This window comes from Populus alba, chromosome 6, assembly GCF_005239225.2.
Source record: "Populus alba chromosome 6, ASM523922v2, whole genome shotgun sequence".
NCBI lineage: Eukaryota > Viridiplantae > Streptophyta > Magnoliopsida > Malpighiales > Salicaceae > Populus > Populus alba.
The window spans coordinates 1438641-1463571 of NC_133289.1; the positions used below are offsets into that span (position 1 = coordinate 1438641).

At 32.0% G+C, this 24931-nt stretch overlaps 3 protein-coding genes and 1 non-coding gene across 5 annotated transcripts; 1 reads left to right on the forward strand and 3 right to left on the reverse strand.

The window, feature by feature from the left end:
• Positions 1-3620: 3620 nt before the first annotated feature.
• LOC118052869 (uncharacterized) lies at positions 3621-6138 on the forward strand. Its single transcript, XM_035063940.2, has 2 exons — positions 3621-5480; positions 5620-6138. The coding sequence occupies exons 1-2, from the start codon at positions 4107-4109 to the stop codon at positions 5692-5694; spliced, it is 1449 nt and encodes a 482-aa protein (XP_034919831.1). The 5' UTR covers positions 3621-4106; the 3' UTR covers positions 5695-6138.
• Positions 6139-9841: 3703 nt separating this feature from the next.
• Positions 9842-13063, reverse strand: LOC118052870 (inositol transporter 4). Of its 2 annotated transcripts, none has more exons than XM_035063941.2 (7): positions 12882-13063; positions 12293-12482; positions 12074-12144; positions 11632-11967; positions 11443-11550; positions 10683-11288; positions 9842-10485 (listed from the first exon to the last, which is right to left on the reverse strand). In XM_035063941.2, exons 2-7 carry the CDS (start codon positions 12426-12428, stop codon positions 10003-10005), a joined length of 1740 nt encoding a protein of 579 aa, XP_034919832.1. In that variant the 5' UTR covers positions 12429-12482; positions 12882-13063; the 3' UTR covers positions 9842-10002. The 2 variants fall into 2 exon arrangements, with proteins under 2 accessions (XP_034919832.1, XP_034919833.1); XM_035063942.2 differs by having other exon boundaries at positions 12293-12498.
• Positions 13064-15110: 2047 nt separating this feature from the next.
• On the reverse strand, positions 15111-18314 carry LOC118052871 (inositol transporter 4). Its single transcript, XM_035063943.2, has 6 exons — positions 17982-18314; positions 17805-17875; positions 17383-17718; positions 17182-17289; positions 16090-16695; positions 15111-15879 (listed from the first exon to the last, which is right to left on the reverse strand). The coding sequence occupies exons 1-6, from the start codon at positions 18118-18120 to the stop codon at positions 15409-15411; spliced, it is 1731 nt and encodes a 576-aa protein (XP_034919834.1). The 5' UTR covers positions 18121-18314; the 3' UTR covers positions 15111-15408.
• Positions 18315-22073: 3759 nt separating this feature from the next.
• On the reverse strand, positions 22074-22154 carry TRNAL-CAG (transfer RNA leucine (anticodon CAG)). Its single transcript has one exon. It is a non-coding gene; the product is annotated as a tRNA-Leu (tRNA).
• Positions 22155-24931: the final 2777 nt, after the last annotated feature.

Genomic DNA, 24931 nt, shown 5'->3' on the forward strand with positions numbered 1-24931 from the left:
AAAACTAGATCCTAGGCCGTGGATTTAAGCTTTATAATTATGCATTATATTACTAGGAAGCCAAAAATAATGCACACGTCTCTCCCAAATTATGTGCACCTACCTAGCTAACTTTAACCTTGACATAAGATTAAATTATGATTATAAAAAAGACTATGATTAGTGACTGAAAAAAAGTATTCCATGGGAATAGGAAACCATAGAATATGACACTTTCAAGTTGAACTTAGTTGACCACATAGAAACTTAGAAGAAGAAAAACAATGCTTTAGAAGGGAAGCATTTTTTTTAATTTGACCTTTCCCTAAAGTCTATACCAACCCACCCTCTAATGAATTTGTTAAATGTTAGACGACAAATAATTGCTTAGAAAGTTTTTTCTAGAACGAATCTCAAGTAAGTTTCTTCTAGCTAGGTGGATTAAAATGCAGATAATTTTAAGAAAAATTTTAGATAATTAAATAGATGTACTCTTCTAAATACACGGACAGATAATAAATATATGTTTTTTTTAATCATTATTTAAAAAAAATTATTAATATATAAATTAATTTGAAAACAAGTATATCTATCAAATAATAAAAATAATCCAAACATAGATGATTAGGATCAAGTCTCAACTATAACAAAATTAGTGTTGGTACATGAAATTTGGTTTGAAAAATATCTTTTCTATGTAAAATTATTAGACTCGGTTTTGTATAACAGATTGATTTGAAATTCAAAATTTAAAACCTAATTTAATTTAAATTAGTTTTGATATTGATCTAGCTAAACTTGTTAAATATAATTAGATTAATATGTGATCTAATTAATTAATTAAACTCACATCAACACAATTTTTTTAAAAAAAAATTATTAAGACAATGTTGTTTTCATATAAATTATATATCCTAAATTCAGGTTTGACAACTCTATTTTAAAGTATATCTAATAGGTTCGTCTCCCCAGCACGTGTGAGTGATGCAGCTTTCCATGCAGCTATTTCAGTTTTTTAGAGCCTATTTGTTTTTGCGGTGAAAAAATATTTTTTAAAAAATTTAAAATTTTTTTTTTTTATTTAAATTAATTTTTATTTAGTATTTTTATATTATTTTAATATGTTGATATCAAAAATAAATTTTAAAAAATAAAATATATATATATTTTATATAAAAAAATACTTTAAAAAATAATTACTAATTTATTATACTTAATAGCTTTAACTGTTTGATCACCAATCCCGCCAATAGAATCCTTTGTTGACCGTTAGATATTTGATCGGACAGATGAAAATCAATAACTAGCATTGGCTAAGCTTTTTTACCGCACGTGTGGTCTGTATTGGAGACCTACAATATAAAATTGTTTAGAGAAAATTCACATAAATAAACCATTATTCTTGCCTTTTTTTTTGATTGGAAAGTATATTAGATTAACCTAAATAGCCAAAGAATTTTTCTTCTTGATTTTTTTTTTATCTTTGAAATAATAAAATTAAAAAAAATGTTTTTTTTTTAGGATATGAAATAATAAATTAAAACAAAATGTTTTTTTTTATGAGATGTAAGTAGTCTTTGCTATTTTTAAAATTATTAACTATTTTTTTTCTAAAAAATAAAATTTATAAAGTAAATCAATAAATTTTTTGTTATGTTTTCTTCAAATAATAATTAGTGTTTCTCTACTTTAATCCTTCTAAATACACTAAATTAATTTAGGTTAATATAAATTCTAACCAGTGTAACTAGATTGAAAACAATGAAGGTTCTGGGTAGTTAGATGAAGACTTGTCATAGGATATGTTATTAATAACTCACTCAGAAAATCTAACATATATATTTATAGATTAATAAGACAAAGTTAAGCCTCATAAAAGCCTGATTGTGTTATACGAACTGTTAAAGAATTATCTCAATTCAATAGGTTAAACTGTTAGATGAGGTCCCAAAATATTATTTATATTATTTTCTAACACACTTCCTTAAATGAAAAGGCCTTTGAGGTTTAAAACTTGCGAACTTACACTATCTTGTGCTTAATTTTTATCAAATAAATAGAGATGGTGAGATTCAAACTCGTGATCACTTGGTTATTAAAGCTTTGATACCTTATCAAAAAATAATCTCAACCCAATAGTTTAAGCTGCTAGGTGAGGTCCTAATATATGATTTGTATTATTTTCTAAACACCAACAACTTGGAAAAAATAAAAGGTTATTGTTACCCATTTTAGGACCCCGCATAAAATATACAAAAAAAAATAAAAAAAAAGGTTGGAAAAAAATACATCAGTGTAAAAAAACATGAAGAATGTCCAAAACAATTGTCAAAGACTAGTTGAGGAGGATCAAAATACTTAAAGTTGACAAATTGACATCTCATTTTTAACTGATGAAGGCCATATTAACAATAAAAAATTAATTTGGTAAGAGAAATTTAAAATTGGACGTTTAATAATTTAATTGAGATTTTGCAAGGTTTAATTGAATTTATTGAGAGTTTAATTGTAAAGAAAATTGATTTTTGAATTCATTTAGGTTTTAATTGGAAGATATTGAAGTTTAGAGGTTGGATTGCACTTTTGAAAAGGTAATTTGGTCAAATCAAAGGCTTAGTTGTACAAATATTAAAGTTAGATAGGTAATTAAGGAGCTTGATTGAAGAAATTCAAAATCAATGACCAAACCGTAAAAGATGCGGGATTTTAGAGACTTAAATCGGCAAACTTAAGGGCCAAATTAAAGACAATTAAAAGTTTTATGGTCAGTTGATCATCAATTTGCATAAATCAAGAATCAAAGATCTAATTGAAAAGGATGCTAAACTTTATAAATGATTATTAAGTTTGACATTGGTGTAACTACATTAGATTAAAAGTTTTTTTGGGGTTTTAATATTAGGGTTTTGATTTTTGACCCGAGATTTATTTTGACAAAATTGTGGCTTGTAAGTGCTAATCAAAGTGAATGTATATTAGATTTTTGATCCTTAAATGATTTCCAATCTTTTTATGCTTTTGATTTTATGAAATCTAATCTGGATTAGAATTTGTGTTGTTAGAAATGGTTTGAATGTTCTTCTGTGTTCTTACGTTGTTCTTGATTTTTTTTGTTTTTGATAAAAAAAAATTTATGTTTTTCTATTTTTTTTTTAAGTTTGATTCGTTTTAAGTTTTGGTTTTGGTTTGGTTTTCTAGTCAAATCAATTTTTTTTATTCGATTTATGATCGAGTTAAAGATTTCAAGTTAACTTGGTGAGGTCAAAGAGCTTTTAAAATTATTTTTTTATGTCTTTTAAATCATTATAATGTATTAATATAAAAAATAAACTTTTAAAAAATAAAAAATAAATATTATTTTAATATGTTTTAAAATTAAAAAAAAATAAAAACAGTTGTTACCACAATTTTAAATTGTAATATAATAATCTTAAAAATAAACTTTAAAAATAAAAAAATATATTATTTTAATATTCTTTAAAATTAAAAACTTTAAAAACAATACCACGATTTCAAATTCCTAATTCAAACTCAACATCATTAATGTCCTGTAAAAAAAAATATTATTATTTTAATAAAAATAATTCACTCTAATCGAACGGATTGATTAATTGTAGATTTTAAACTCGATCAGTCCCTATATTTTGTCTAACAACTCTGCAGCAAAAATGGAGAAATTTTATCGTCAAGTAAAAGCCATTCTAACTTACTTCGAAAGTTAAGAACTCGAATTGACCAGATGATGATTGAGTTCAAACCGAGTACTCTAACAGCGCCAACTCGAATTGACCCGATGATGAATGAGTTCAAATCGAGTAATCTAACAATGCCAACTCGAATTGACCCGATGATGTATGAGTTTAAACCGAGTAATCTAACAATGCCCTCTAAGCTATGCAACAAAGGTTGTGTAAGCGCTCAAAGCGCGTCCACCTGTGACCATGCAACTTTATCATCATCCCCTGGATAAAGCGAAAGCCATTCTCCTTCATCTCTCTCTCTCTCTCTCCACCATGAAACTTTCTTGAAACTCCAAACATCCAATTCCATGGTAATTTAATTCCATTCGAGGAGGAATTGAAATAACTCAAAAAGAAAAAGGAAAAGAAAAACTCTTTTTCCAAAATATGGTTTCCCTTCAAGATTCCCACTCTCAATACTCCACTCCAAATCGCTTCCCTTTAACCTCAGCCTCTCCTTCCCCTATCAAAATCCACCGACACGTCGGCCGTTCCATGCGGACCATCCGCTCTACTTTCTTTCAGACAAGCTCCAGCTCCTTCGCTTCACTTCCCAACAACTCAGCTGCTTCAACTCCCTTTGATTCTGAAAACTTAACTGAGTCTGTCATTGACATGCGACTCGGCGAGCTCGCGAAAACTTTAAACCAAAATAGCAATGGCAATCATGGCAGTTTTAAGAAAAATTTGTTGTCGACGTCGTCTTCCTCGGAGGAGGAGTTTCTTGATATTGCAGAAGCTTTTTCTGATTTTTCTGGCTGCAGCTCTGATATTTCTGGAGAACTGCAACGTCTTGCATGCTTGCCATCGTCTCCAATGCATGATGGTGAAGTGGAAGGGTGTAAGGAGAAGAACCCATCAATGGAAATTGTAGCTGAGCCTTGTCATGGGTTCTTACAAAGGGAATCTTTTTCGACGGAAATCATTGAAAGTATTTCCCCGGAGGATCTTCAGCCGACGGTGAACATCTGTGTTGACGGGTTACAGTCTCTGTCGATTACTGTTAAAAGATCTGCTGCGGAAAAGTTGAGGTTTTTGGCAAAGAATAGAGCGGATAACAGGGCGTTGATTGGTGAATCGGGGGCGATTTCTGCTTTAATCCCGTTGCTTAAACAAAGTGATCCGTGGGCGCAAGAACATGCGGTGACGGCCTTGTTGAACTTGTCATTGTACGAGGAGAACAAGAAGAGGATTACGAATTCGGGTGCGATTAAGTCTTTTGTTTATGTGCTTAAATCTGGGACTGAAAATGCTAAGCAAAACGCGGCGTGTGCGTTGCTTAGTCTGGCTTTGATCGAAGAGAACAAAAGCTCGATTGGAGCTTGTGGGGCGATACCGCCATTGGTATCGCTTTTGATTAATGGTTCGAACAGGGGCAAGAAGGATGCATTGACCACATTGTATAAGATTTGTTCGATAAAGCAGAATAAAGAGAGGGCTGTGGCTGCTGGGGCAGTTAAGCCATTGGTGGGGATGGTGGTGGAGGCAGGGGCAGGGATGATGGCGGAGAAGGCAATGGTGGTGTTGAGTAGTTTGGCTGCGATTGAAGAAGGGAGAGAAACAATCGTTGAAGAAGGTGGGATTGCTGCACTTGTTGAGGCTATTGAAGATGGTTCTGTTAAAGGGAAAGAGTTTGCTGTTGTCACTTTGTTGCAATTATGTAATGATAGTGTTAGAAATCGCGGCTTACTTGTCAGAGAAGGTGCAATTCCTCCTCTTGTTGCGCTTTCGCAGAATGGGAGCATTCCCGCTAAGAACAAGGTAAATTCTTGTTGATTCTGATGGATTCAGTACTAGATTTTACAGCTTTTCAAGTTAATTTTGATCCCAGTAGTCATTAGTTTGAGTTATTAATGTTTTGATTGGAGTGGTATTGATGGTGGGGGTGGTGTTGTTGCAGGCTGAGAGGCTACTTGGGTACTTGAGAGAACCAAGGCAAGAGTCTGCCGCTGCTTCATCTTCAAGCCCTCAATGAGGTGGTGGATTTTGATCTTTTTTACTATTCTTAGAGGTAATTACTAGTACTGATTAGAATGAGCGGTTGGCTGTTCTTGGTGTGTATATATAGGTAGTGTTTTTTGTATGGTTTGTACAGTGTGGATGATAAATTGGGTGGAATGATTAGTAAATGGAAAATTAGGGGAAGCTAGGGAGAAATACTCATAGACTGACTTGCTTTAGATGTACGAGTTTGACTTGAACTAGGTTTTGGAAGTTGGGGGGTTTGTGATTCTGATGGAATTTCCACAGGGGGATTACTTGTTTGATTTGCGGGTTTTGGTTGGTTGATGATGGGAATTTGGGCTTATTCCTTTTGTATCGCTTGGATGACCCAAATTCTGTTTACTGATTGTTCTTGTTTAATTAAACTAGTGAAGATAAAAGAGCATGCTCCTTCTTGCAGCATGTTTTTATTGCATCTTGTAGCTTGGATTCCATGTATGTTGTGTTGATTTCAGCTTTGCTAGTGGGCAATCTAGATTGACTAGATCTTATTCTGAAGATTGTGAACATTTTCTATTCTCTTGATCTCTCTCCTCGTGGCACTAGATCTTCTGGGATTTTCACCCACCATGGTGATTTCTCCTTTAGAGATGTCTCTGGTATCAGAAAAATGCAATCTTGTACCTTGTATTGTCATGTGCTTTCTGTCTAATAAAGAACAGGCAAGAAATCTTTAAAATCTTATAATGTTGATAAGGCCTCGTGCAAGTTCACCCAGTCAAGAATTACCCCGAGTGAGTGATTTTGCGTTGGCAATCTGTGTTCATTTCCTCCTTTGATTACCATTTTTGTTGCTCAGAGTTTCTGCTACCAGAAGGAAGGCAATGGTTTCATGCCTTCCACCATTGTTGAGGGGTTTGAATCTGAGGTCAAGAGAAGAGTTAATATTTATTTGATGGAAGCACATGAACATGTCATGCATGGTAGGCCCCTTTGATCTCCTTGTCTTTGGTGTCGAGTCGTTTTTTCTGCTCTGTGCTTTCCATCACCGCCTGTCTGTCTGCTGTACTTCCTTTGATGGGAGTACACTGCTGCGTGGTTAAATTGCGTTTTGCTGCTTTCACAGTTTTAAAATTGTCAGGTTAATCAATATGAATCATACACTAAATCTTTATTTGTATTTGCCAAATTTTTCAATTTTATTTTTGTTAAAATTGGATTTTTATTTTGCTTTAACTGATATTTTTAGATTTGTTGATATTAAAAATAAATTTTAAAAAATAAAAAAATATTATTTAAATATATTTTCAAATAAAAAATATTTTAAATAATAATTATTATCTTCTAAGTGTTTGTTTGTTGTGCTAGCTTTTATTGTTTAAATTATTTTTTATTTGAAAATATATTAAATAAATATTTTTTATGTGTTTTTTTATACGAGTTTGATGAGCTTATATCAACAAAAAAAAAATCTTGAAAAACATGATTTTTTTATATTTTCAATTTAAAAACACCCTTAATTTAAATAATATTCTGCATCATGATCATTAATAGTCTATTTGAGATAATGTTGTTTAGGACGGTGGTGAAGTTTTTTTAAAGTATTTTTTATTTAAAAATATATAAAAATATTTTTTTTACTTTTACAAATTTATTTTTTGATATTAATAAATATTTAAAAAATAAAAATAAATAAATTTTTTTTAAAATACTCCGCCCCAAACACCCAAAGTAAGGAGGAAGGCGGTGCACTGTAGAGTGGATCGCAACAAGAGCATAAAAATAAGCCTCGGAGAAAGCCACCAACCACTGAAATCGCACCATGGATTTCCTTACAGCATTTTATAAACTTTCCTTGTCGTTGTTCAATGTGTTGCAGCTGGCATAGCAGGTATGTGTTGTCCTGCAACTTGCTAGGGTTTTTGATATTTTATAGAAAACGGGCTCAAAGGGACCAAATTCTTGGCGCTCACGGACATGATTTCTTGTTTGTTCTTCTTCTTAATGAACAACTTGCTTATTATGGAAAGGTTAGGCAGGCAGCCATCTTCTCACCAGCAACAATCCTTTGTTGTTGAAGTATATTTACTCCCCCTCGAGAGAAAAAAAAAACTATACTTGATTTTGCTACTAATAATTTAGCTTCGGCTTTTGGATGTTTTTTAAAACTATACTTGATTTGAAAAAAGCATTAAATCAATATTTTCTAGTGTTTTTTTTTATGATTTTAATATTGTAATATATATAAAAAAAGCCTCTGGATCAAGGTTGTTAAAAATGCTTTTTTGACACGATACGAAATATATAATATAAACTCGGATCGTAAAATCGCAAGAAAAAAATATTTTAACTAATTATATATTGTCAATTTCAGTCAAGTAGTAAATAATAATATAACACAATTAAAATAAAAATAAAATAAACAATACAAATATCCAAATACCTTAAAATATATAATTCAAATAAAAATTCATACATGGTTTAAATAACTTAAAAATACAAAAAGAAAAAAAAAAGATTAAACAACTATGTTTTATTGATAAAGTTTAAGAATATTTTCTAGAGGACAGATTTTGAAACATACTGCAGGCAACTAGTGAGATGATACAACATTTTAAGGTGTATCACCAACTTAAAAAAAAAAAAAAAAAAATAGAGACCAATACAATGAACTCGTGACAACGAGAACAAAAACATACAAAATGACATCAATTTAATCGAATGTCACCTCACCTTCCACCTTTTTTATGTTAATAACAAGTCCTAGAAATAATGTCCAAATATCCCACCAAGCAAGACTTGTATTTCGAGTTCTCTCTTAGTCTTTGTCGTCTCTTTTTGTAATTAACAAATGGTTAGTCTAAAACACAATATTTCTCTCTATATAAGAATTTCTATCTCTTATTTTACTTATTTGATTTATCACCATCTACCTCTGTCTTTCCATGGTTTCGATCTTCCGATCATGCTATCCCGATCTAAAATACAGTAGAAGGCTTTCTCATACCCAAGATCCTGTAATGCAAGTGTTAGTCTGCTAAGATTGAAAATTTCAGATTTGGGCAACGGGGAAAGGGGAGATTGGGGAGTGGGAACTATGTAGTGGAGTGTCAGGGGATTCAGACAGGGAGGTAGTAAATTTTTTAGCTTTTGCAGGTTAAAACTCGAAATTGGTCAAACTCGTAAAATCGTCTGATTTTACCGATTTTAAGCGAGTTTGACCAATTTTGACTAAGTTTGACCGATTTCGAGTTTTAACCCGATTTAACATGTTATATACATGTTAACTCGTAAAATTGTAAGATTTTAAAAGTCAACTCGCGATTTTAACAACCTTGCTCTGAATTTGGACCAATATATGTTAGAGTAGTGAAAAAAATTTCCTGTGTGTTTTGACCAACTAATCAATTGCTAGATGATTTCTGAGGAAAGGGATGCTCTTATCCTATCAGCTTCTGCTGCCGCCACAAACATCCCGGTAATGGCAAAATATAGGTTTTTAATGAAGGGAACAGCCGAAAATCAAGACCTTTTTTGGGCTTCAAGTATTTATTTCGTTGCCAAGGTTGGCTCCCATGCCTGCAAAATGGCAGTTTGTGAAAATGAAAAAGTATATTATAGACCTGGAATTATTGCTGGATAAGGACCTGGAGAAATTTGATTGAGTATATTGTTTAATTAACATTTATATTCTTTTTTTCTCCGAAAAAAATCCCAGTTTTGAATGAAAAAAAGATATTGACTTGGTTAATCTGGCTAGATTGACTCGTGATCATTTACCTAGCTGAGTGATTCATGACTCGGTGAAAGTTGAATCATTTAGCTGCTAGATATCATTTTAATAAAAATAATCCAGCTATCTGGACATTTTTCTGAATCAAACCGTCTATTTTCGAAACAAGAAACGACAAGCCCACTTGAACATTCCTATCTTCTTCACTGACCCAAGTGTGAACTTCCCGAGGTAGTCAGCGAGGAAGTTCATGTCCAGCCGTTTCATGGCCGCAATCTCAAAGCTAGTCCAAGGTAAGTGAAGATTGAACGGAATCAAAATAATCAGGTGTCAGTTCCTCCTTCTTATCCTTCCACGCGGTTGTTTTCCGGGTTGCGAACCGATTTGAAGCTTTGTAAAACACGAACGGTTAGTACTTTAAGCAAATAATTAACTCCGCAGGAAGTTGATCGAGAAAGATTCATTGTTATAGCTACATGGCTCATGCATCATTCAGTCAATTGGCAACAACAGGCTGCCCTAGTTTTATTCATTAAAGTAACAATAGAGCTGTTTAATTGCAACTAATAGATGCAATTGCAACCTAGGGTGTTAAAGGCAATTCTTTTATGCAGATTCAACTCGGTACTTGGATTTTTCTTTCTTTCCTCTAAATAATCTTGGTTTGTAGCCATCCTCTAGTAGCTTTTCGACCTCCTCAAATTGCAGGCCTTTAGTCTCAGGCACTAGGAAGTAGATGAATGTGAGGCTAATGGTAGAAATTCCGGCGAATAAGAAGAATGTGCCACCGGCACCAAGAGCTTCGGTGAGAGATAAGTATGATTCGCTGACAATGAGATTTGAACACCAATTGGACACAGCAGCAATACCTCCACAGACACCTCTGTATCTCAATGGATAGATTTCTGAGTTCACAATCCATGGCACGGTTCCCATTCCAGGAGAATAGGAAATGATGTATAGTCCGAGGAGTATGACGGCAAGAAATCCGAATCTGCTCGGGCAACCCTTCTCGAAAAAAACACGTTTTTCTGCACGGCAGTCACCCTTAATTGCCTTGGTTGAATCCAGGCATGCTCCAGGATGGGTCTGTTCATGTAAAAAAGATCATTATCGGTGTCAGTTTGATAAACTTGTACACTTCAAAATGTTATTAAAGGATATGGTATGATCAAATTAACAGTAACAATTCACTGAACGTAGCAAGGGTTCGTGTGGAAAAATTAAGTAATTCAGCATACGCACAATGTATATAGCCAAACAATTGAGAAAGTGAAAGAACTAACTTCGCTGACTGCATTAGAACAGAACCCACAATGAGCTTTCAAACAAGTCATGCAGCTCCACCTTGATGCATCCGAGGCTGTCAAGAAACGCGGACAAGTAGAGTTTGTTCCAAAGTGGGCTGTTTCAATCCCACTAACTTTAGGAGCATGATCAGAAGCTTCAATAAACACAACAGATAAGATCACGAGGAAGGAGATGATTCCGATCATTGAAATAATCATCAACCTTCTCCTTCCATATCTGTCGACAAAACACATGCTAACAAGGGAGCCAATCGCATTTAGGCCAGAAGTAATGAGAGAGAGTGTCAAGGCAACTGAGTTCGAAGCAAATCCGGCAAACTGAACTATAGTTGGGGCATAGTACATGACTGTATTTATACCCACAAACTGCTGAGCAACTTGAACAGTGATACCTGCATAGAGCCCCCTGCGAACTACCTTGTTTTTAAATGCACCCATCACTTTAGTTATCATGCCCTCTCCAATAGCAGCTTCATCAGCCTTCTCGGCTTCAACGGATGATTTCAAGGCATTCAACTCATTTTCAACTTCATGAGCAGGATAGATTTTCTCCAAGATTGCCCTTGCCTCATCTACCCTGTCCTGAATATCAAAAACATATTGCAGTAGCACAAAACATCTTAGAGTGGAATGACTAGTCTGTGAGGACATCATTGTTTTTGCGAGATAACAAATTTCAGTGTTTTATAATAGATTTAAACATGTGGGGAGTTTCTTTAAGAAGCATGATCATAACCTTTCTGTAGAGCCATCGAGGAGATTCGGGAAGCGATAGCATCAACACAAATTGAACCAAAGCTGGGACTCCAGCAACTCCAAGCATCCATCGCCAGGTTCCAGGAACCTGAAACACGATTTTGAGACATTAAAACCTTGTTTAACTTCGAGAGGTTAAGGAGCAAGTAGTGATTGTCAGAACACATACCTTGGTGAAACCAAGATTGATAAGATAAGCCAGAAATTGTCCTCCAGTAATTAGCAATCCATTTGTGCTAACAAGAGCACCTCTAATTCTTGCAGGTGAAGCTTCCGAAATGTAAAGAGGAGCAGTCATGGATGCCATTCCCACTCCCAAGCCAACAAAAATTCTTCCGATAACAATCACCCAAGGTTTTGGAGCTACAGCCATGACAATTGCACCAAAAAAGAACACAACATCGGCACCTAAAATTGCCACTCTCCTGCCCCACCTGTCATTAATATATCCACCAAACGCAGCACCAACAATAGCTCCGGCGACAGCCATACTCACTATGGTTTCCTGCCGATATGAAACAAACTTATCAAAGCGAGAACAAAGATGATACCCAAATATCTCTTATCTCTTTCTCTCAAGAAACAACATAGTAAAACATATTTTAACTAACCTGCAGCCATGTTTTTCTGTCAACATCTTCGAAATCTTCACGAATGTAAAGCAAAGCACCAGAAATAACTCCTAAAAATTGCCATAACAAACGACTCATTACTATGTTTTAATGAATCACAAAGACCACAAATTAAAGCAAACTTATAAGAGACAGACAGTCTTGAAAACAGACTATTAATCCTACTAATAAAACCTATCCAAGAGTTGAATTTGTTACCTGTATCGTAACCAAACAGGAGCCCTCCAATGCCAGCTGAAAGTGCAAGCCTCATAATATAAGGAGTCTTCCATACAGTCCTCCAGCACTCTGTAAACTCTGTCTTGTCAGCAGTGGCGACACCTCCTTCCACCATTTTTGCAGATGGAAGTAAATTTCAGAGGAGCTAACTGATAAACTGAGATACAATCTGCAAATTCACAGCCCTGAAAATTATCAGAACCTCATAAACACCTCTTTACAGTAAGGTCAATCGACGCTGACAACTATTGACACAAAGCATCAAATTCCTATGAAAAAATAAGATAAAACATTGAATTAATCAAAATAAGAATCTTCACTATCTATAATGTCAAACAGACTATTAATCCTACATCAAACAACAGACCAAATCTATCTAATAAACAAATGTAAATAAAAAATCCTTCATATATTTACACTCTCTCTTTGTCTTACTTCCTTGTCTCTGGGAAAAAAATTAAACACAAAGATTCTTTCAAATTATGCTTTGATTAACTTAATTATAACCACGCAGAGTACGTTCAAAACAACCCAAAAGGAGAAAAAAGAAAATGAAACCTGTTACTACCTTCACTATAGACTGTTTATCTTCTTCTTCTAAACCCTTTTCTGGGTGCAAACAATGATGCCTTCTGCTGTTCTAATGGATATGCTAAAAGTACCAGTCCTAAATATACACTATACTTTCATGACATGACACGGAAAGAGATAAAATTTGCTAATGTTGATTTATCAAAAAACAGAAAAAAGAAGGTGATATTGACTTGGTTTTCTTGATTTTTGGATCATGTAATTAATACAGTATTTAAGGAGTCCTAGAAGAAGTTTGACACATGTAAAATTTTTGACAGGGTGATGTTACCTTGTAAACAAATTTCCTTCTTTGAATGTATAAATAATGGTAATATTTGTGGTTATGTTTTAAAAATATTTTTTAAAAAATTTAATATTTTTTTATTTTAAATTAATATTATTTTAATATTTTTAGATTATTTTAATACACTAATATTAAAAATAATTTTTTTAAAAAATAAAAAAAATATCATTTTGATATATTTCTAATTAAAAATTATTTTAAAAAATAACTACAATCATGTTTTTAAATAAACTCATAAATATATATATATAATAATATATTTTTTTTTATGAAATTACCTTTCAAAATCTTAATTGTTAGCAAATGCAAAACAAAGATAAATAGGTGAGAATCAAAATAAACGCATTGAATAACTAGGGGTTTTTAAAAAAAAATAGGGCAGAAAATCATGAAAATTAATTGAAAAATATATATAAAAAACATAGAATTATGTCTAGTATTTTGCTTTTATTTATAAAAATTAATTGAAATGCTTTTATTTACAGATATGTCTAGTATTTTGCTCTCAAAATCCTTATTGAGGTCATCTTTCTGATAAATAAGGAATCTTCAGTCCGAGTCTAAGATCCATTTCATTTCCAATTAATCACTATAAATACTTGAGAACACTTAACTTCGTTTTGTTAGAAATAGATTGAAAATCTTAGTTTGATTCTATGTTTAAGAATTTTGATGGAGTTGGGCTGGCTTGGTTTAAAAAGCCAAATAAAAAAATAAACCTAAAACAGCTATTCCAATAATAAATTATTAAAGTGAAATTTAAAATAGACCCATTAAAAACCAAAAACATTAAACTTATTTAAAGAAATCGGGTTTTTCAATCTATATCAAAATTTATAAAAATTAAAAATTTCATTCTAGATTTTTTATCCAAACCAAAACCGGATAATAAACACCTAGTAAATAATTGTTAATTTATTATTGGTTTAAGAAAAACATTGTTTTTATATATTTAATATATTTAGTGTATGTTTTGGGTGCAAAATATTTTTTAATTAAAAATATATTAAAATATTATCTTTAAGTTTAATGGAATTTTAAAAAATAAAAATAATATATGAAAACGACATGAAAATCACATCAACTTTTCCAGAGATATCTCCTTCCGTGTTTGAATGGTCATAAACTTTATTTAAAGGAAAACATGTGCTCTATAAATATTCTCTTGATTAAATAATTTTAAGAGATGAAAAGTCATCCATGAGTTCATGACAAACAAAAATGGGCCTGCAACAGCATCAAGTTTGGCCGAAAGGAATGTTTCCTTTCCCTCTCTCTTTTTTTCTCCTTTTTTTTTTGGATTCCATGCATGAATCTTACGGATAAGTATTATTGTGGAAAAATTGGTGTTTTAGTCATAATAATAATAATATTTATTGTGTTATATCATGGTAATAGACAGTGTTATTGACCTAGAAAATTACTGTATTTGTTTTTTATAGCCCCACATAACCATGTATTAGCCATAGAATAAGTTGTGGAAACAAAGCACTGCAAATTATTATCTTCCAATTGAATATTATATCAAAAGAAATCAAAGAAAATTTCAATGAAAAATATGATATTTCCTAAAGGGACTTCCTTTTATGTGCCCTAAAAGTGCTGTGAGTCCAAAGTTGCGTGTTCTTCTCGATCTCCTGCATATAGGAGGCAATGGTCTGCATCAAGAACTTCCTTCTCTTTACATACATACAGACCATGGAGTCTTACCTGCCTCTCTGCTTTCTTTGATGGCACCTTGTCAATGGATTGGGATGAGAAAAGGTAATGTCAGAGCTTAATTGAGATTTCATGGATGCCCTTTTTCCCATCTTCAGAAGATTTTTCTAATCTTGAGCTCATGCTTTTCTCTTATCTATCGATTTTGCTAATTCGAATTTAAAAGCTAGAAATCATGAGGCAGGCTTTTGCACCAAATAGTGAACAATACCAGTAAAATCCCTTCATTTTCGTGGAGACATAGGACATAATTCACATGGAAATAATAAAATCTTGTTTGGGCTGTGCTTTGATAATAGCAGAGCTCATCAGCAAGTTCATAGTAGCAAGAACTTAAACTAACTAGGAAATTAAAAATGATTGCAGAACAGGAGGAAACCATTATTACAGATACCCAATGAGATACAAAGTAATGCACCAGCAACATAAAATAATGTGCCAATGGCAAAGCATTCTAGCTATATAATGCTAGAAAAGGGTGTTTTTTTCCGAGTTAAATTCAGACAGAATCGGCTCCTTTTGTGTTTTTACCGAATAGTTTTGGTCTGAACCCAGACTTCAGCATCTTCTCAATCTCCTCGAATTGTAGACCTTTGGTTTCAGGTACCAAGAAGAAGATGGCGGTAAGTGCAAGGAAAGAAATTCCAGCGAATAGCAGGAAGGCTCCGGCAACGGTGAGGGTTTCAGTGAGTGTTAAGAAGGTTAGACTCACAATCAGATTTGAAGTCCAGTTCGCCACTGCTGCTATTCCTCCACCTACACCCCTATATCTCAGTGGATATATCTCCGAGTTTACGATCCACGGCGCAGTTCCCATTCCGGGCGAGTAGGAAACAATGTACAAGCCAAGAAGTATAACCGCAAAGAATCCAATTTTGCTTGGGCAACCTTCCTCAAACCAAACGCGTTTTTGCGCAAGACATGAACCTTTTAAATCCTCGTTTGAAACTAGGCAGGCTCCAGGATGGTACTATCACAGAAGAGAACACATCAAATTAGTGCTAATAAACCATCTTAACCCAAAAATTTCTACCCTGTAACTGTTTAATCAACCAGTTTCTGATAATTAAAAGCTTAAGCAGTTTGGGTGAGGTTATAGGAATAAGTCTATATTACTCTCTATCATTTCGTATCGGTTTCAGAATTGGCCAAAAACAGGGCGAGGGGTGAACAGACTTACTTGGTTTTCAGCATTAGAACAGAAAGAACATTGTGCTTTCAAGCAACTCATGCAGTCCCATTTATTTTTATTTACATTAGAGAAATAACTTTGACATGTAGAGTTGGCACCAAAATGTGCAGATTCTACTTGACTAATCCCCGGAGAATGGATGGAAGCTTGTTGAAACACGATCGCGAGAACCACAAGGCAAGTAATGATGCCAAACATTGAGATAATCATCAACTTTCTCCTCCCATATCTGTCAACGAAAAGCATGCTAATAATGGAGCCTAGAGCATTGAGGCCAGAGGTAACCAGAGAAAGGGCTAAGGCCACTGATTTTGAAGCAAATCCAGCAAACTGAACTATGGTCGGGGAATAATACATGACAGTGTTGATGCCCACAAATTGCTGAGCAACTTGAACTGTAATGCCTGCGTAGAGTCCCCTGCGGACAACAGGGTCTTTGAAAGCACCCTTCACCTTAGAGAGTGTGGTTGTTCCAATAGAATCTTCAATTTCCTTTTCATTTTGAACGGATTCTTTCAAGGCATTTATCTCAATCTCAACTTCATCAGGATGATATATTCTCGCGAGAATAGTTCTAGCCTCATCAACCCTGTTCTGTAGAGGGGGGGGGGGATGAAGCACAAACAAACGAATTTTTTAACAAAAAAAATAATCATATATTTAAATTTAATCTCTGTATCGAGCTAAGAGTTTGCTATAAAGGTTAGCTTGTTTTTGTCGACTAAGGCTGTTTTCATATTCAAGTTCGGTTCAGAATTTAATGTTGATAATTTTTCTTTATTTTCCTATTTATTTTAAGATTAATTTCTTCGTAAGGTTTCAAAATTTTAATTTAAATTGGTTTTAATTAGATATATCGATTTTAGCTTCTATTTAAACATACCCATGTCTTAGTTTTGTTACAAAAATTCATTTTATTCAAATTTTATAAAACATAGAGATTTTTTCTATGTTTAGAACTATAACCTCGAGTTTGAAAAGCCCTCCTTCTCCCTTCTTTTGCTATAGACCAAGTCAATTGCTGTCTAAAGATTGAAACAAAGTACATGCAAATTTTGTTGAGAAAGAAGGAATTATTACCGCTCGGTAGAGCCATCTAGGAGACTCAGGAAGCGACAGCATCAGCACAAATTGAATTAGAGCAGGGGTTCCGGCCACCCCAAGCATCCAACGCCAAGTTCCAGGAGCCTGAAACATGCATGAAGCCATGACAGATTATAACTTGTTGTCAGTTTCAGAAAGTCGAAGCTAGCAAAAGGGTTATGCTTCGAATTACGTCACCCTAGTGAAAGCCAGATTGATGAGGTAAGCCAAGAACTGTCCCCCGGTAATCATCAGGCCATTCATGCTAACAAGAGCACCTCGAATTCGTGCAGGTGAAGCTTCTGATATATAAAGAGGGGCAGTCATGGATGCCATTCCAACTCCTAAGCCAACTAGAAATCTTCCGACAATAATAATCCATGGATGTGGAGCAACAGCCATGACTATTGCACCAACGAAGAACAAAAAATCTGCAACTAAAATGGTTTTTCTCCTCCCTAAACTGTCACTGCAAAATCCACCAATTGCAGCCCCAAAAATTGCTCCTAAAACACAAGTACTCACAATCAATTCCTGCAGAACAAGAAAATGAACATCAAATCAGCACTACAGGAAAAGATATCCCTTTTTTGTGATTCAGAAAATGGAGAGAAATTCACCTGTAGAAAGGTGTTTCTGCCAACTGCCTCAAAATCCTCTTTAATGTAAAGCAAGGCACCAGAAATAACCCCTGCACCCCATAAACAAATACATGTTAGTTCTGAATTTTCGATGTAACCAGAAACAAAACACAAAACGTTAATCTGATTCAAAATCAAATGAATCTATATATGTACCTGTATCGTAGCCGAAAAGAAGACCTCCAATTCCAGCGGAGAAAGCAAGCCTCATAATATAAGGAGTCTTCCATGTTACCTTCCAACATTCTGTGAATTCTGTCTTGTCCGCTGCTTTCACAACACCTCCTTCCACCATTATTTTATTTTTTCAGTGTTTCACCCGCCTTAAAGTCTCTTATCTGAGTGAGTATACAGTGCAAAGAAACTAATTAATGAAAATTTTTCAGTTTTTCAAAAGGGTTTGGACCTAGTGAATTACCATTGATTTATCAAAAACACTACTACTTTTATAGGAGAAAATGAACACTTATGGAAACCATATGATTTTATTCTAATATTAATTATATATGATTTAGAGATATCATTATCTTTATTTTCAGATTTTAATTAAGGAAATTGACATGAGGGAGTCGCATTATATTTTTTGATTAGTCATATACAGCACCTTTCCTAATCATAAAAAGTAATGGATAAGTTTTGCTATCTTTTTGGGAAGGATATTTAAGGTAGCTTTTGGCTAGGGAATAAGATATACATGTTTTTTATGTTAAAAATAAATCAGTTTTTGGTTTATCTGAGAAGAAAAATTGGTTGACCAGTTAAGTTAGCAGAATATATTTACTGTTTAGATTAGGATTTTCTTTTAGTAATTTAATCCATTGTTTATCTAGGACTTGGGGCTTATAAATAGGCTTGTAATCAAAAGCATAATTTAGTGTGTGCAGAGAGAAATAAACAAGAGAAAACACTTGATAAGATTGTTTTCCTCTCAAATCTTCTTTTTGTTCTTAGTTTTACTTATTGTTTTGCTATCCATAAACACCCACCACACCTAATTTTCTTCCAACAAGTGATATCAGAGCTTGTTTTTTATTATTCGACATGGCCAATATAAACATCCCTTTTAATTTCCTTGTTTGAAAAAGAATAATTATGAAATTTAGTGTACTAATGTGAAAGCTTGGCTAGGTTCCCAAGATGTATGAGAAACAGTTGAAAAGAGCTTTGACGAGCTTATAAAAGAAGTAATGTTGGACGTTGTGCAAAAGGCACAAAGGAAGGATTAACAAGCATTCACAATCATCCACCAATGTCTAGATAACCTCACTTTTGAAATAGTGGCTAATGCAACCATCATCAACCAAGCATAAGAAGTTTTGCAACACTCAAACCAAAGAGGTGACAATGTCAAAAAGGTACGCCTACAAAAGTTATGAGGTAGCTTTGAAAAGTTACATATATTTGAATCGAAGAGTATTTCAAATTACTTTGCTAGAGTGCTGACTATATACAATCAAATAAAAAGATATAAGGAGAAGATTGTGGAAACACGTATGGTAGAAAATATTATACGCTCGCGGCAAAAAAAGTTGCATTATGTTGTGGTCATGATAGAGGAGTCATAAAATTTGAATTTTCTTACAATTCAAGGACTCATTAGAAAACTACAAACCTATGAAGATATAGTTAATGACATTCAAGAAGATATAGGAGTATAAGCACTCTTTTCAATACACTATTCAAAAGAGAAGCAAGATGATTCTGGATATACTCAAGGAGGTAGAGGGTGTGGACAAGATAAAGGAAAATGAGGAAGAGGTAGATTTGGAAGAGGAGGTTAAGGCAACATCAATAGGTCAACCGATCGACCGAATAAAGCAAATTGGTTAGCTAGAGATTGTGTTGTTTACTTGTTAAATAGGTGTCCTACAAAATACTTGAATTGCATAACTCCACAAGAAACATGGAATGGAAGAAAGTCAAGTGTTACTCACTTGAAAGTGTTTGAAAGCATTGGTTATGTGCATGTAAATGATCAAGTAAAGATCAAACTAGATGACAAGAGCAAAAAGATGATTTTTGTGCGCTATGATCAAAAGTCTAAAGGATATAAGCTTTACAATTCCAATGAAAAAAAACAGGGATTAGGAGAGATGTCAAATTTAATGAAGAATGAGTGTGGGATTGAAAGGTAATTGATGGTGAGAAGAATGATTTTTTATCAGTTCTTAATGAAGAGAATAAGAGATATGAATATCATCAAGAACCTATAGCTACACCTTTATAATCACCAATGAACTCAATTTCACCCTTATCTTTCTTTTCTAATGGAAATTCCAGTAATGGCAGCCCACCTAGTCCACCAAGAAAGATGAAGAGCCTTTATGACTTATATGAGGTAACTAACTCTATTGATGATAATGTAACACTATATTATCATCATGCTACATATGATCCTCCAGTGTTTGAAGAAGCAGTACAGGATGAAAAATGGAGAAATTACTATGGATAAGGAGATTGTATCGATTAAGAAGAATGACATATGAAAATTGATTTCTAAAATAATAATAATAATAATAATAATAAAAAGTTTATAGTGTCAAGTGAATTTACAAAAAAAAAAAAAAGAATGCCAAAGAAGAAATGGAGGGGTACAAAGAAAGGTTAGTGAAAAAAAACTATAGTAAAAAACATGAGATTGACTATGATGAAGTATTAGATCTAGTTGTTAGATCAAAGACTATTAGATTAATCATTGTCACAACAACTCAACATAATTGAAAGATCTAGTAAATGGATGTCAAGCATCCTTTCTAATTGGTTTTTTTTAAGGAGAATGTCTACATTAAGCAACTTATGGGTTATGAAGTGAAGGGATATTTAGAAAATGTTTTAAAGTTAAACAAAGTCTTATATGGATTAAAACAAGCTCCAAGGGATTAGTATAATAGTATTGATGATTATTTCTTGAAGAACAGATTTGTAAAATGCCCCTATAAATATGTTGTCTATACAATAAAAGTATTCACATACAAGCAATTAAATGAGTTGGTCAATTAGTTCAAAAATAATCAGACTAGTTAAGGTGACATAATACGTTTACTATTCATATTACAATTTTCTTTGAGTAGTTTAATTTCTTATTTATCTAGGATTTGGAACCTATAAATAAGCTTGTAATCAAAAGCATAATTTAGTGTTCTTGAAGAAGAATACACAAGAGAAAACTTTTAATAATATTGTCTTCCTCTCAAATCTTCTTCTTGTTCTTTAATTTTACTTATTTTTTATGGTTATCCATAAACACCTACCACACCTAGTTTTCTCCCAACACCTTACATCTTTTTCACTAAAAATGTTTATCTCTCTTATATTTATTTTTATGTTCTTAAATACAGTGTGTGTGTGTGTATATATATATATTATTAAAAAAAGATCATCTATAATATTTTTTCAAATACTAAATTTCAAAGAAAGTTGAAATATGGAATGTGGACCACATGTTGTTATACTTAATTTTAAATAATCATTACATATCAGCTTTCAAATCAGAAAATTAGCAAATTAGTTTTTTTTTAGAGGATAGAGAATTGTATCTATAAGTTACCAAACATACCAAAAAATTGGTTTGAATAATATATATCCACATATTGATTTTCATTATATTAAAATTTCTCTTCTAAACTAATTTATCTTTAAATCCTTATAATCTCTTCTCACCTCAAATTAGGAGTGCAGTCGTAATGAAGATTGATAAAAAATTCAAAAAATATTTTTTATTTAAAAATATATTTTTTATATTTTTAAATTATTTTGATGTGCTGATAACAAAAATAAATTTTAAAACATAATATATATATATATATAATGATGCTATTTCTCAAACATGTCTTATTTAAAAAAAAGAGAGAGAGAGAGAGAAGAATCTTGGTCATTACAGAGTTGATATTTGGTAAAATCTATTAATATGATATATCTGAAGTATTAATAGTTGATATTATAGGATAAATCAATAAACTTATTTGGGTAGTAGGATTATAATTGATCATGCTTCATTAATTAATTATAATATCTTGTGGATATGAGATAGAAGCGATCATTTTCATATATTTTAATGAATGGAGAAGTAATTAATTGTATTTCATTAATTTTAAATTCAATAATCTAGACCCAAAAATAAATTAATAACAGTAAATGTTTTAATTTTTGAAAAATACAGTTTATATGTTCAAAAATCATTAATTTTACATGAAATTAATTTAAGAAAATAAAGAATTTAAATGTTATTATCATGAAATTAAAAAACAATGTCAAGAATGGGATTCGAACCCATGCCCTTTCGGACCAGTACCTGAAACTGGCGCCTTAGACCAACTCGGCCATCTTGACATTTGTTGTGAGGTTTCATAGTTTTGTTTATTTATTAATTTAGTAATTAAATGGGCTGAGCAGCTTCAAGCCGATCCAACCTTCTTGGTGACTTGTGCTCGTAGCCCATATCTAAAAACCAACTTGGTTAAGCGTTTTTGTTTTACTTGATTTTTGGTAGGGGAAATTGATACATATTAACTCCAGCTTTTATTTGAAAATAAAATTTTAAAATAATATTATTTTTTTAAAAAAAAAAAATGTTTTTTCATTAACCCAGCACAAACCAAGCCTCACTGCATTATATTATTGAAGACCTGTTTAAAAATGTTGCAAGTATTATATTTAAAAATATTTTTTATTTTAAAATGTATTAAAAATAATATAAAAGAATAATTTTAAATAAATAGCATTTTAGCCCAAAACATCCAATAGTTCATGATCTTATAACACAGCACACAGCAGCCACACAAAGCAAACCTAATTATAACTCTTTAAAATTCCTGAATAGTCAAATCCACATTGAGATATTCACCTCGAAAATATGTTCTATCCTGTACTTCACAAGTTTTTTTCGTGCGATCAATCATTTATGTTGTAGGATTTTTAAAATGTTTTTTATTTTAAATATATTAAATTTTTTTTATCTTTTAAAATTTATTTTTAATACCCAACCTGTAACTAAGAATTTAAAAATATTAAAATATTAATTTTAAAAAAAAAATCAACGTCACGCAATCTAAGAGAGGAGATGTATGGAAGGTGGGGGTCCCTCTTTGGATTGTAGCTATACCTAACCAGGAGCTCGTATAACCCTTCTGCTGATGCCTTAAATGCTAGAGAATTGACAATGCAATATCAATACCATAAATTAGGTATAGTATATCTGTCAAGAGTTTTTTTTTTAAAAGTCCTTTTTTTTTCCATTATTTGTTTTTTACATTCAAATTCATGATGATAAAATAGAGTATATTCGTTTATTGATGGAGGTAGGGATGTAATGAAGGGTGAATTTCGGTTCAAATAGTTTGGTTTGGACAACAACAAAAAAAAAATCCAACCAATCTGATTTTTTTTTTTCAAAATTCTAAACAAAACTGGTAATTAAATTAAATCTATGGGTTTGGTTTTATATTTTTAATAATAGAATAAATTCAATTTAATTAATGGGTTTTTTTTGTTCTATATGTTTTTTATTTGTAAAATCAGAAATCAAAACTAAAACTTAACCGAACTTATTTTTAAGATATTTCAATTAAAATTTTTTGAAATTTTTTGAAAATCATTTGATTCAGTTAACTTTAATTTAATTTTATGAATATTTGAGTAATTCAGTCAATTTCACCATTTCTAGAGTGAGTGAGTGTATAACTTATTAGGGATGATAATAATTAATGGAAAATATGACTTAAATTGTTTTCAGTGAAATCAACATAGAAAATTAAAAGATATCTTGACAGTAATGGTTCACGTTTATGTCCATGGCCCGCCTTATGCTTTACAAGAATTCTTATAATTTGCTTGTTTAACAGTGATGGTAATATTAATGGCGACATGTTGATAGGAAAGGCTCACCATGTAAAATTAATGTCTTCAAAAAAGGGCAATTCAGATCCGGTTCACAGTTTAATCTAGAAAGGGGTTACAATCACTAAATTATTGGATCATCCTAAGGGTTATTGGGTCAATCCGGGTACTTCTAAAATATTTGAAAACGCGGTTGTGCATGTGTTTTTAATGTTTTTTATTTGCTAAAAATTAATTTTTTTTTTTGTATTTTAGGATTGTTTTGATGCGCTGATCTCAAAAATAAATTTTTTTAAAATAAAAAATATATATTATTTTGATACATTTTAACACGAAAAAGCATTTTGAAAAGCAACTACAACCACACTCTTAAAAAAGCTCATTTCAATTTTTAAAAATTCCTTGAAGTTTTGACCTACATGGTTTTAATCTAGGTCAATCAAATTGTGAATCAGCTCATCAAATAACTTAAATTGATCAAATTAATTAAATTTGATTTAAAATAAAAATCAATTCGAGATAAATTATGTATCATGCATTAATACACGAGTTAAGTTGAGTTTAATAATTATGGATCTTTCGCATAACATGATTCAAATTGATAACTATCAATTTTGATTTTTTTTTAAAATGGTTAGAGTATTCTTGAATTAGTTTTTATACATAAAAAAATTATTTGATCCGAACTAATTCTTAATTTTTATTTAGGAGTGTGGTTGCGGTTGCTTTTTAAAGTGTTTTTCACTCATAAATATATCAAAATAATATTTTTTTTTTTTAAAAATTATTTTTGATATCAGCGCATCAAAATGATCTAAAAACATCAAAAAATATTAATTCAGCAAAGAAAAAAATAAAAAAAATTAATTTTTTTTAAAAATACTTTTAAAATATAAAAACAAATAAAAAATATGACAAAAGTATCCATAAAAGATTTATTTCTAGTTTATTGCAAAGTACACTAAGTGCACATATTTTGTATGGAAACCTAGAAATGGTTGAGGTTGTTCCATCAAAACATACATGAGTTCATCTAGAAAGTGTTTGGTTTAAACACAAACACACATGTTGTATGATCCAAGTTTATGGTTCATCAATATGTTTTTTGACAAAACATGCACGAAGATTAAGATCTTGTTAGGTCTTTTCTTGTTTCTTCTAGTCTTGTCAAATCACATTAGGGCTATGATGTGAATGCTATAAGATTGTCTCATTAGTGGGGGGAAAAAAAATTATAATCTAGTATTTAAATGTTTTTATCAAATTAAATG